Source organism: Coregonus lavaretus (genome assembly GCF_964263955.1).
Source record: "Coregonus lavaretus genome assembly, chromosome: 23".
Lineage (NCBI taxonomy): Eukaryota > Metazoa > Chordata > Actinopteri > Salmoniformes > Salmonidae > Coregonus > Coregonus lavaretus.
This window is the reverse complement of record NC_140010.1, coordinates 35,503,180-35,516,305: the sequence shown is the minus strand read 5'-3', so window position 1 is coordinate 35,516,305 and position 13,126 is coordinate 35,503,180. Positions and strand designations below refer to the sequence as shown.

Here is a 13,126-nt window from a genome sequence, read left to right as displayed (position 1 = left end):
CCCATTCCTCCTGACAGAGCTGGTGTAACTGAGTCAGGTTTGTAGGCCTCCTTGCTTGCACACGCTTTTTCAGTTCTGCCCACAAATGTTCTATAGGATTGAGGTCAGGCCTTTGTGATGGCCACTCCAATACCTTGACTTTTGCCATTTTGCCACAACTTTGGAAGTATGCTTGGGGTCATTGTCCATTTGGAAGACCCATTTGCGACCAAGCTTTAACTTCCAGACTGATGTCTTGAGATATTGCTTCAATATATCCACATAATTTTCCTTCCTCATGATGCCATCTATTTTGTGAAGTGCACCAATCCCTCCTGCAGCCAAGTACCCCCACAGCATGATGCTGTCACCCCCATGCTTCACGGTTGGGATGGTGTTCTTCGGCTTGCAAGCCACCCCCTTTTTCCTCCAAACATAACGATGGTCATTATGGCCAAACAGTTCTATTTTTGTTTCATCAGACCAGAGGACATTTCTCCAAAAAGTATGATCTTTGTCCCCATGTGCAGTTGCAAACCGTAGTCTGGCTTTTTTATGGCGGTTTTGGAGCAGTGGCTTCTTCCTTGCTGAGCGGCCTTTCAGGTTATGTCGATATAGGACTCGTTTTATTGTGGATATAGATACTTTTGTACCTGTTTCCTCCAGCATCTTCACAAGGTCCTTTGCTGTTGTTCTGGGATTGATTTGCACTTTTCGCACCAAAGTACGTTAATCTCTAGGAGACAGAACGCGTCTCCTTCCTGAGCGGTATGACGGCTGCATGGTCCCATGGTGTTTATACTTGCGTACTATTGTTTGTACAGATGAATGTGGTACCTTCAGGCGTTTGGAAATTGCTCCCAAGGATGAACCAGACTTGGCTGATTTCTTTTGATTTTCCCATGATGTCAAGCAAAGAGGCACTGCATTTGAAGGTAGGCCTTGAAATACATCCACAGGTACACCTCCAATTGACTCAAATTATGTAAATTAGCCTATCAGAAGCTTCTAAAGCCATTACATCATTTTCTGGAATTTTCCAAGCTGTTTAAAGGCACAGTCAACTTAGTGTATGTAAACTTCTGACCCACTGGAATTGTGATACAGTGAATTATAAGTGAAATAATCTGTCTGTAAACAATTGTTGGAAAAATTACTTGTGTCATGCACAAAGTAGATGTCCTAACCGACTTGCCAAAACTATAGTTTGTTAACAATACATTTGTGGAGTGGTTGAAAAACGAGTTTTAATGACTCCAACCTAAGTGGATGTAAACTTCCGACTTCAACTGTACATAGCATCTCAGAGTGAGAGTGCTGATCTAGGATCAGTACTCAACTGTCCATGTAATCACATTAATTTTGATCTAAAAGGCTAAACTGATCTTAGATCAGTGCTCCTACTGTGGATACCGGCCCTGATTATGAAATTGTAATGGTCCGATAACAGCTCTTTTATGGCTATGTGCTTTAGGTTTTGTGTGTGGATGGATGGATGTTTCACTTAGCTATTCTGGGTGTTACTCATGACCATATTTATCTATGGTCATGACGACAGACGGCCACCTGTCACAGCTAGCACCAGTTGTTAGCACGGTTGGTTAGCGCTAGCTTTGATCAGTGGGACAATAGCAGATGCTTGTGAGGGCGTAAGGGAGGGGGTGTGTATGTGGGAATGGCAGAGTGATCACAGATTACATCTTAATTTCCCCTCTACCAGCTACCAGGGTGCCTACATGGATAGGTATGGCCTGGGCTGACTTGGCTCTGTGGTCCCACAAGTATTAGGTGCTGGAGTGTTGTTGTGTTCCAGCACAGATCTGAGCCATTGTCACCACCAGTCAATCTGAGACTGATTTGACACAGAAGCCTATTTGTTTTAGTCACACAATTTTTTATAGTAGGCACTGAAGGCCCTTTAAAGCGATAGTTTACCTAAATTACATTTTAGTCATTTAGCAGACACTCTTATCCAGAGCGACTTACATTTAGTGAGTGCATACATTATTTTATTTTATTTTTCATACTGGCCCCCCATGGGAATCGAACCCACAACCCTGGCATTGCAAACACCATGCTCTACCAACTGAGCTATATCCCTGCTGGCCATTCCCTCCCCTACCCTGGACGACGCTGGGCCAATTGTGCGCCGCCCCATGGGTCTCCCGGTCGCGGCTGGCTACGACAGAGCCTGGATTCGAACCAGGATCTCTAGTGGCACAGTGCCTTAGACCACTGCGCCACTCGGGAGAGTAGTTACAAATGTAACCCATTTTATGAATAGAAAATGTCCTAATGACCCGTAGAGTGAGCGACCTAAGATAAGTATTTTTTTTTTTTTTGCTGTCGGTCATTTCCATGTAAAAGGACCCGTGAGCATCAACGTGAAGTTAATAGGACTATGTCAAATTGGGTGTCAAATGAAATTTAAGAGTCAATATTCATATTATAAAAAAATTAATAAAATAAAAAGATTAGAAAACACAATAATGTTGAGATGAAGACCCCTGCCAACTAATATCAACACTTAAAACCCACATCTTTTAGATATTTTCTAATTTCTCTCCCTCATGAGGGAGGATAATGAAAGTTCACAGAAGTAACAAGTAAAGGTAGACCTACCAGTTAGTTAGTTAGTGTTTTTACTAATATTAATTTTGTTTATGAATTATTAAGTGATTACAACTCCAACTTCTGTTACCAAATCGGTAACAGAATTTCAGAAAAATTGGTAACGGAATTTCTGTAATTCAATTGGCTACAAGGGGAAATTATAGTCACAAACCACAGTTGGGTCACCTGCTACTGTCTTCCCTTCCGCTGGCAGACTGTTATGTTCACCTCATAACTGTTTTCTGTCTCTTTCTGTCATCTGGTGGTCTCCTCACTCACTGAGCACAAGACGTCCATGGACGTTGACATTTTGTCATTCCGCCCTGGCTTTGATTTCAACGTCCACAGATGTCTGGACCGGCCTTCATTTGGCCTAAACATAGATGGTTCAGATTTGGACAGCACAGTACAGTAGACAAAAAAAAAAGTAGAGTACAATACACAGAGCACACTAGAGTTGAGTACAGTATAATGTACTAACTATACTCTACTTGACTATACTGTACTGAACTCTACAGTTCTGTGCTATACTGTACTCTACTGGGCTCTACTTTGATGTCCAAACTTGTGAAACATAGACGTCTATGATTGGGCGGCAGTTAGCATAGCGGTTAGAGCGTTGGGCCAGTAACTGAAAGGTTGCTGGTTTCAATCCCAGAGCCGACAAGGCTCGGTTGATGTGCCCTTCAGCAAGGCACTTAACTCTAATTGCTCCTGTAAGTCGCTCTGGATAAGAGCGTCTACTAAATGACAAAATAATTAATTAAAAAAATTGGTTCAGATTTGGTCCAATTCGGACCAACCAAATTTGGTCTTGTTTGGTGGCGGAGCTCATTAAAATAGCCAGTGTGTATAATAATACCCAAACGTGATCACATAAACTGAGGGAGATTTTACCAAAATTCTGTTACCAAAATGTGCATCTGCACAGTTCTTCCAGTAATACTTTGAAATCAATGATTTTTGTTTGGCATACATTTTAAGGGAAAAATCGTATTCTTGCTAACAAAATATATGCTATAATATGGTGAACTAACTCTTTTAACTCTTCCTCTTCTTCTGGGCAGAGCGGGCCATCGCCAGGCACGAGGTGCATGAGATCGAGGAGAGGCACACGCAGGACGGCCTGCGGGAGCGGGAGGCCCCCTCGGCGGCCGACAGTGAGGACGTGGTGGTCATCTACAACCGGGTGCCCAAGACAGCCAGCACCTCCTTCACCAACATCGCCTACGACCTGTGTGGCAAGAACCACTACCACGTGCTGCACATCAACACCACCAAGAACAACCCAGTCATGTCCATGCAGGACCAGGTGAGAGAGTGAGGCCAGAGGTCAAGGGTTAACGTCCCTCCATATTTAGCTGATTAGAGAAAATATTGCACACAGTGGTTGCTGATGGAGGGAGAGATCAGAGGATTAGCTCTTTGTAATGGCTGGAATGGAATGAATATAAAGGCACCGCACACATGGTTTCTTCCATGATTCATTCTATTCTGCCAGAATTATAATTTAGCAATGTTTTGACCTCTGTGGAAGAGGGCGAGAGACATAGAGAGAGAGTCACTCTGTCTCTCTCCCTCTTCCACAAAGGTCAAAACATTGCTAAATTAAAATTCTGGCAGCATGTAAACAGTGGGCGATGAGTGGCAGTTGGTGTCACTTTAAATCGGTGGAAGCGAGGGAATTGGAGATGGCAAGTGGGAGGGTGAGATTGAAGAGTGGATTGCAGATGCACATGTCATGTATTAATTGTCATTGTCTACCTGCTCAGGTGCGGTTTGTGAAGAATGTGACAGAGTGGAGGGAGATGAAGCCGGCGTTCTACCACGGACACGTCTCCTTCCTGGACTTTACAAAGTGAGAACCCCTCACTACTGCACACATCCTACCAGATAGACTTTTGTTACTGTCTCCCCCTTGTGGTCTTATAGAATACTACATCAATACAAATTCAGAACGTCACAGATCGATTGCAATTCTATAGAAGGGATATGACTTTAAATCATGGGAAAAGGGGTGTCATCATGGCAAGTTGAAGCAACACTGTCCTATTGAACAGGGCCTAGATTTACAACTTGTGATGTGTATTCATAGGTCATCTTAGATATTGTCATTATAGCATCTCTATGATATATGTAAGTCCTTATACAATACATTCTAACACTATCTCTCTCCTATTGAACATGCCTCTGATTTAACGTATTGTGTATTTCTAGGTCATCTTAGATAATATCTGTGTAATATACGGGTCGGGTAGGACATCCATTATACAATTTATTCTAACACTATCTCTCTGTTTTGACCCAGGTTTGGAGTAAAGAAGAAGCCCATCTATATCAATGTTATCCGAGATCCCATCGAGCGCCTGGTGTCCTACTACTACTTCCTGCGTTTTGGGGATGACTACCGGCCCGGACTGCGACGCCGGAAACAGGGGGATAAGAAGGTCAGTCCCACAATCCTCTGCATTGTTTTGTACCAACTAGTGTATTAGTGATTAGCTAACACTATGAAATATTGTTGATTTGTAAATAAAAAGGGCATTGCTGCCTACACTAAAGCTACAATCTGGGATTCTTTTTTCCCCCAGCAAACTAATGCAGATTCCCAGATCCTAGATTGTAACTTTATATCTGGAATCCTTAATGGTGAAACTTCCATGTCTGTTTGGGATATTACAACAACAAAGAAGTTACTGCAAACAACAAAGACAGTTTTTCCCCCTTGGACATCATTGCATGCGCGATAGAACAGCAGAATATGTACTGCCATTTTTTAAAACTTACTGCTCAATACACCTCACTTCCGTTTCGTCCACAAAACAAAAACAATAACAAAGGTGCTGGGTCGGACAGTGGCACTGTTTCCTCTAATGCAGATTCCATCTTTAAGGTTCCACTTTGGACAGAATTATTATATTTTATTTATTAGCAGTAATATATACAATGTATTTGAACAGTAAAACATGCTTCCATAGGTAATGCTATCTTAGATTTTTTGTGGATGTGTTTCAGACCTTTGATGAGTGTGTGTCAGCGGGAGGCTCAGACTGCGCCCCAGAAAAGCTGTGGCTGCAGATCCCCTTTTTCTGTGGTCACTACTCCGAATGCTGGTATGTACCCCTCCTTACGTGACATCAATACCCTGCATTCTTAACCTATAACCCCATTGCACATTTCTTAATGGGCTGGTATATGGACAGTTGAACACAAAACGTGAACCCCTTTAACATCCATTTAACGTACCTCCATTACACATACTATTGCATGCCTTTCTTTTCTAGAGGCCTTGATTTGCTTTTTCTCTCTTGTGATCTGTATCATCCCCCCCACCCTCTCTTTCTGCTCCTATCTCAACTGACGAGAATGCGAGACTAGCCTATTTGCTTGATTGTAACACAGTTTATTGATTTGTATTTGTTTACCGTACTTGTACTGTATACTGCAATTCAGCTCGGAGCTGCCAATGTATCCAACGTGAAATCATTCTATACATATACTACCAGTCAAAGGTTTGCACACACCTACTCATTCAAGGGTTTTTCTTTATTTGTACTATTTTTTACATTGTAGAATAATAGTGAAGACATCAAAACTATGAAATAACACATATGGAATCATGTAGTAACCAAAAAAGTGTTAAACAAATCAAAATATATTTTATGTTTGACATTCTTCAAATAGCCACCCTTTGCCTTGATGACAGCTTTGCACACTCTTGGCATTCTCTCAACCAGCTTCATGAGGTAGTCACCTGGAATGCATTTCAATCAACAGGTGTGCCTTGTTAAAAGTTAATTTGTGGAATGTATTTCCTTCTTAATGTGTTTGAGCCAATTGGTTGTGTTGTGACAAGGTAGGGGGGGTATACAGAAGATAGCCCTGTTTGGTAAAAGACCAAGTCCATATTATGGCAAGAACAGCTCAAATAAGCAAAGAGAAACGACGGTACATCATTACTTTAAGACATGAAGGTCAGTCAATATGGAAAATGTCAAGAACTTTTAAAGTTTCTTCAAGTGCAGTCACAAAAACCATCAAGCGCTGTGATGAAACTGGCTCTCATGAGGACCACCAGAGGAATGGAAGACCCAGAGTTACCTCTGCTGCAGAGGATAAGTTCATTAGAGTTACCAGCCTCAGAAATTGCAGCCCAAATAATTGCTTCACAGAGTTCAAGTCACAGACACATCTCAACATCAACTGTTCAGAGGGGACTGTGTGAATCAGGCCTTCATGGTCAAATTGCTGCAAAGAAACCACTTCTAAAGGACACCAATAAGAAGAAGAGACCTGCTTGGGCCAAGAAACACGAGCAATGGACATTAGACCGGTGGAAATGTGTCCTTTTGGTCTGGAGTCCAACCGCGGTGTCTTTGTGAGACGCGGTGTGGGTGAACGGATGATCTCCGCATGTGTATTTCCCACCGTAAAGCATGTAGGAGGAGGTGTTATGGTGTGGGGGTGCTTTGCTGGTGATACTGTCTGTGATTTATTTAGAATTCAAGGCACACTTAACCAGCATGGCTACCACAGCATTCTGCAGCGATACGCCATCCCATCTGGTTTGGGCTTAGTGGGACTATCATTTGTTTTTCAACAGGACAATGACCCAACACACCTCCAGGCTGTGTAAGGGCTATTTTACCAAGAAGGAGAGTGATGGAGTGCTGCATCAGATGATCTGGCCTCCACAATCCCCTGACCTCAACCCAATTGAGAGGGTTTGGGATGAGTCAGACGGTAGAGTGAAGGAAAAGCAGCCAACAAGTGCTCAGCATATGTGGGAACTCCTTCAAGACTGTTGGAAAAGCATTCCAGGTGAAGCTGGTTGAGAGAATGCCAAGAGTGTGCAAAGCTGTCATCAAGGCAAAGGGTGGCTATTTGAAGAATCTCAAATAGAAAATATATTTTGATTTGTTTAACACTTTTTTGGTTACTAACTTACATGATTCCATATGTGTTATTTCATAGTTTTGATGTCTTCACTATTATTCTACAATGTAGAAAATAGTAAAAATAAAGAAAAACCCTTGAATGAGTAGGTGTGTCCAAACTTTTGACTGGTACTGTAAATCTAAACATCTGATGTACAGCTGATGTAAAAAGGGTTTTATAAATACATTTGATTGATTGAATGTTTATCTCTCCCCCATAGGAATGTTGGCAGCCACTGGGCCCTGGAGCAGGCCAAGTATAACCTGGTCAATGAGTACCTGCTGGTAGGGTTGACTGAGGAGCTGGAGGACTTTGTAATGATGCTGGAGGCGGCACTTCCACGCTTTTTCAGGGGCGCCACTGAGCTCTACAAAACAGGTACGCTACCATGCCTACTGCGATTACGTTTTAGATTATTACTTCCAAGGTGAAACTGATTTGTCTTTTTAAAGTTTTTATTTTATTTTAGTGTCAGCCTACTCACATACCTCAAAATAGATAAAAAATGTATTTTCAGTCAATCGTATGTAGAATGATGATGTACCTATTTTTGAATGTGTTGAAGCATGTACAGTAGATGTACCGTTATCACAGGAGATGTTCACGTTACTGCTCTTTGAGAGACCAATTCTCACTTTTTTCACAGCTCTAACAACGTGCACGTACCTCTTCATTATATTTGACAATTTCTACATACCATCTTTAACTAAAAACAAAAATACAAGTGCGACTTAATACAAGTGCGACTTAGATTGGTACTGATGTGCTATGCCCCTTTCCCAACAGGGAAGAAATCCCACCTGAGGAAGACAAGCGAAAAGAAGCCGCCTACCAAGGAATCCAGCGCCAAGCTGCAGCAGTCGGCCATCTGGAAGATGGAGAACGAGTTCTACGAGTTTGCCCTGGAGCAGTTCCAGTTTGTCCGGGCTCACGCAGTCCGGGAGAAGGACGGGGAACTCTACCTGCTGGCTCAGAACTTCTTCTATGAGAAGATCTACCCCAAAACTAACTAGCACACATGAAAGATGGACCATTCATCTAGGCTTCATGCCATAGTCACACACACTGGGGAGAGGACAGAGGAGAGGAGGAGGAAAACTAAGATCATCTGTGGAACTGTGTCTGTTGGACGTTGTAAGTCAGCAGTTTCTGAATGTCGCCTGCTTCACTGACTCCGACTCCTCCGTCTCCATAGTAGCCGACAGAACCAGGAAGCTGCCTCTTCCTGATGCAAGAGTGCCAATAGGTCAAGTTCCCACCAGCATCCAAGTTCCAGGACTCCCTTTCTCTTTCCAGGTGAAAGTTCACAGGAGTGGTTTGCTCGACGGACACATGGCAGGAGACGAGTCTACTTGGCATCTGGCCATGTCCTTTTACTTCTGGTCACATGATTTGTATTTTCCGTCCAGAGGGAAGGTTTTTATTGGCAGTGTTCTTTTTGGTTGCATTTTATTTGTATTTTCATTCTACTTTACTATCATCGTCTATGGGAAACATTGTCGTCCCACTTTTTATGTGTTCAAATTATGTAACCGTCTAAACTTAAAAGCTGACTACAATGTTATCTTGGAGTTTACCTATATGAACTGAAGACGTTTTTTTACTAAATCTAAATCCTGTGGCCTCCATAAACTTGGGTAAACAGATACACTCTTTTCACAACTGTGGTAATACTATTGTGTGTTTTATACTGTACTTATTTAGTTGTTTTCAGACTATTTGACCCAGTTGGATTATTGCTAGGTGGAATGTGAAGTGTTTACACATGATGTAATTAAACTATGGAAGAAGACAATTCAGCTGCTGTACATATTACTAATTTCAATACATCTGGATCAAACGGTTATTTTATTTCAAGAGGACTTGCTTTGATTTCAGCTTTGGTATAACACATTTAGTTAATGAGCCATTTGTACATTTTTCTCTCAGCTTTTGTTATTTTCTCTAGATTGGCGAGAGACCATTTCATTTTAGTGCTTTTATTTTCAATCTGTCATATGTTTGCTATCATTGGGCCACTATTGAACCCAAAGTGCCCACAAATCCATTGTTTTGCTGCTGTAAACTCATGAACTTGTTGCATTTCTCCAAACAAAGGGTGAAGTTGACCGTTGTTATTTATGACAGATTTTTTTATCCCTGATTATTTCCATTTCTTTATATTCCCCTTAGGATCATAAATTGCAATCCATTTTCATTTATTTTTCTATGGTTATCATGTAAGACTAACCTAACCTAACCTAACCCATGCGTGCACCGCTAACTGCTGGTGCTGCTAATGCCAGTCCTGTTCTTCTATTGAAGGCCTACTAATACAGACACTGATCAGATCATCTCTGTAACTCAGCCGGAGCACTAGAACAGCCTACAAAAGTGTTGTGAAGCAGTGACATTCCCAATTTATCAAGCCCTAGCCCAGACTTTGAGACAGCAGAAGTACGAAAAAGCAAAGCGAATGTATTTTCTCCCACAGTGGATTATAAAAGAGAGATTGAATCTCTGAGATAAATTGTGATGTTGGGAAGGGATGGTAGGCAGGCAGTAACTAAACATTGCTTGTGTTCTCATGTTATTAAAGGGGCTCTTCACCATGTGACATCATCAGGAGTAATTTTCTTAGTCATCTTTTTGTAGAAACATGCTGATTTCACAGACACTGGTATGGTGATGGAGAACTCTGGATAAAAGCATCTGCCAAATGGCATATATACTGTATAATGAATGTGAGGTTAAATTGGTGAAGTGCCCCTTTAAGGTCTATGTTATAAAGAGAGGCTACTCCTGTGGTTTTGGTTACTCAGCATATTGTACCTTCCTCCCTAACCAACCAAAATCACTGCAAAGAAAAGCTTGCGCGCTCTCTCTCTTTCTGTGTTGCAGTAGTATCTGCTGGAATGTCAACCTCACCATGTTTTTGTTATAATTTTGTCATTCCCATGTTTTTATTGCCATATAAAAAAATGAAATGCCCATTACTGCATGCTTTTTATGTAATTCTTTGTTAGTACATTGATAGACACTGAAAATGTTGGCTGCTGTTCTCTCTGTGTACTATAGAGGGAGCTCATTGGCTAATTTGTGTCTTCACCCTGCCTGCAGTGGAGACATTACATTTCAGTCATTTAGCAGACGCTCTTATCCAGAGCGACTTACAGTAGTGAGTGCATACATGTTCATATTTGTTCGTACTGGTCCCCCATGGGAATCGAACCCACAACCCTGGTGTTGCTAGTGCCATGTTCTACCAAATGAGCCACACGGGACATTATCCAGCCCATGGTGATGTGGTGTGTGTGATGGAAACAGCAAATTAACACTTGGCTACTGTAAGTGAAAATACATGGATCAGGCTAGGTGATACCTCTTCCCGAAAAAGCAGATTGAGACCAAATGACATGGGGGTTTCCAAACTGGGGAAAAGAATGGCAACAAGTATACATCAACTTCTCTGATAGAAGGAAAGGGTAAGTCTCAGTCCCAGGGCTGCCTGGTGCACACTGTTGAATTGGTGTCCCACTAAACCAGGCCCAGGTAATCTCATGCTAGTCATCTGTTACTGAACCAATCTCCTATTAATCCCATCATTAGATAGCCAGCCTACAACAGCTTCCTGGACGTGTCACTGTGACCCAATAAAAAGGGTTTCCCTGCCCTCTGTCTAAGCCACTATTAGGCAGTTTGTGCTCCCTCCCGGACCGATCTGAGACCTGCTTCATGAGATTGGATAGTGTGTGCTCTCTTCATCTGTAAAATGACCAAACTGATCCAGGACCTGTAATGAAGGCTCTATAGTGTAATCTATAAGCAAGGTCTGATGTGTAACAACTTTCTTATGTACTGGTGATGACACAGAAGCAGGAAACCAACAGTGTTGGGGAAGCTACTCTTAAAATATAGTTTACCAAGCTACCAATTACGTCACACTGGAAGAAGTTAAGCTACACTAATTGCTACCCTTAAGAAATATATAGTTTACTTAACTAAAGTTACTTTGAAAAAATAGTTCACTACATCCAAACTACTTTGTGAAAAATGATATCTAAATCTGAAATGTCACAGACTACAAATTGCAAGACAGATCACTATGGGGTCAAATGTTAACTGTGTAATTTAGCCTATTAAACACAAAACAATGTTTCAAGTGAGAATTACGGAGGTCTGATGCTGAATTTTTTTTTTAATTATTGCCTACTTTACCCATATTTTATTTTCCTTTTGCAAAATAAATGGCCTAATAGGTAGTTCCAGTAGTTAGCTACACCGCTACATGTAGTTAAATTACTCAAAATATATGTAGTTCACTACTACCCAACACTGGAAACCAACATATTACCACATCAAACCCATGAACTAGTGTAGTATTGTTGGTTTGAAAAGATCACATCATTTCAGGTTATCAGAAGCTTAGGGCTGTATTCAGAAAAGTTGATATTGGGTAATGGACACACACTATCTAACACTCTCCCACTTTCCTTAGAGGTCTATGCATGACATGAGGTAGAGTTCAGCACAGCCTTACATAATGCACTGGGGCCAGACCAACATCCCAATGTCTCACACAGATTATGGCGGATATTATTGAACAGGGCGCACATGTCCAGAACTTTACACATACACATCTATTGTATAATGGACATGACTTGATTCTTTATCTTGTTGGGGCCATTTCTGTAGAAGGCCTGCCTGCACATGGACAGGGTGGTGCCATTGGTATCAAGTGCAGTCAGTTGACAGCTATTTTAGATTGGCGTCAGCAACTGGATAGATTTGGTTACAATCGTGATAGTTATTCTCTGCAACTACTAGTACTGTACTACTACAGTGTATTAGGCCAGTGGTTCCCAAACTGTGGGGTGCGTGGGGTTCCCCTCCACATTTTTTTTTTGGGGGGGGTCTCTCTTTTTTTAAAGGAACTCCAGTCCGGATTTAAACTTACTCGTCAAAGTTGTAATAGTAGAATGCACAAGGTGCAATTTCGAAATTGGGTAGAGCATCATCAGTTCCTCTTGTTATGTTAGTCATTGCATACCTTAGAGAGCTATTTATAACTTGTCAGAATTGTTCAGATCAACTAGCCCATGTCAGCTAACACTTTTTTATTTAGGTTTTGTAGCCCATAGAAAATTAGATTTAAAACTGCTAAATTTTCTTTGCACCCCATGACTAAATGTGTAGAATTGCAGGAAATAACAAGAGGGGTGTGAACAGTTTGTGTCACGAACAGTGCTTGTCCCCATTGAAATATGGGGGCCCTGAGTGAAAAAGTTTGGGAACCCCTGTATTAGGCTAGCACTATGCTACTGGCACTTTTTATATTAGGCATCCTGTAATAAATTATGATGATGTCATTTAAGTTTCCTGCACTATTTTTAGATACTATATCATAGGATAACCTCCTGCTCATAAACTTCATCGTTTTAATCTAGTCCTAGAATTGTCAAACTATTGCATAAACATGATTTCTTACAGGGGTGTGCGAGGCTCGTGCGTGTGAGAAATGTATGATCACGTGAGAGAGTATGACTATAATCTGGCGGCGAGAGTGGGCTATGGGTTGAGTGAGTGCATAGCTCCTATGGGCGGACGCTGATGCGCT

General features: G+C 41.6%; 1 protein-coding gene across 1 annotated transcript in view; it reads left to right on the top strand.

The window, feature by feature from the left end:
• LOC311150728 (heparan sulfate 2-O-sulfotransferase 1-like) overlaps positions 1 to 10,500 on the top strand; it is a 36,202-nt gene extending 25,702 nt beyond the window's left edge. Inside the window, exons 3-8 of the mRNA XM_084188252.1 lie at positions 3,660 to 3,904; positions 4,365 to 4,450; positions 4,901 to 5,039; positions 5,608 to 5,705; positions 7,751 to 7,908; positions 8,317 to 10,500. Coding sequence (XP_084044378.1) covers positions 3,660 to 3,904; positions 4,365 to 4,450; positions 4,901 to 5,039; positions 5,608 to 5,705; positions 7,751 to 7,908; positions 8,317 to 8,543 — 953 coding nt within the window. The 3' untranslated portion in view covers positions 8,544 to 10,500. The remainder of the gene's footprint in view (positions 1 to 3,659; positions 3,905 to 4,364; positions 4,451 to 4,900; positions 5,040 to 5,607; positions 5,706 to 7,750; positions 7,909 to 8,316) is intronic.
• Positions 10,501 to 13,126: the final 2,626 nt, after the last annotated feature.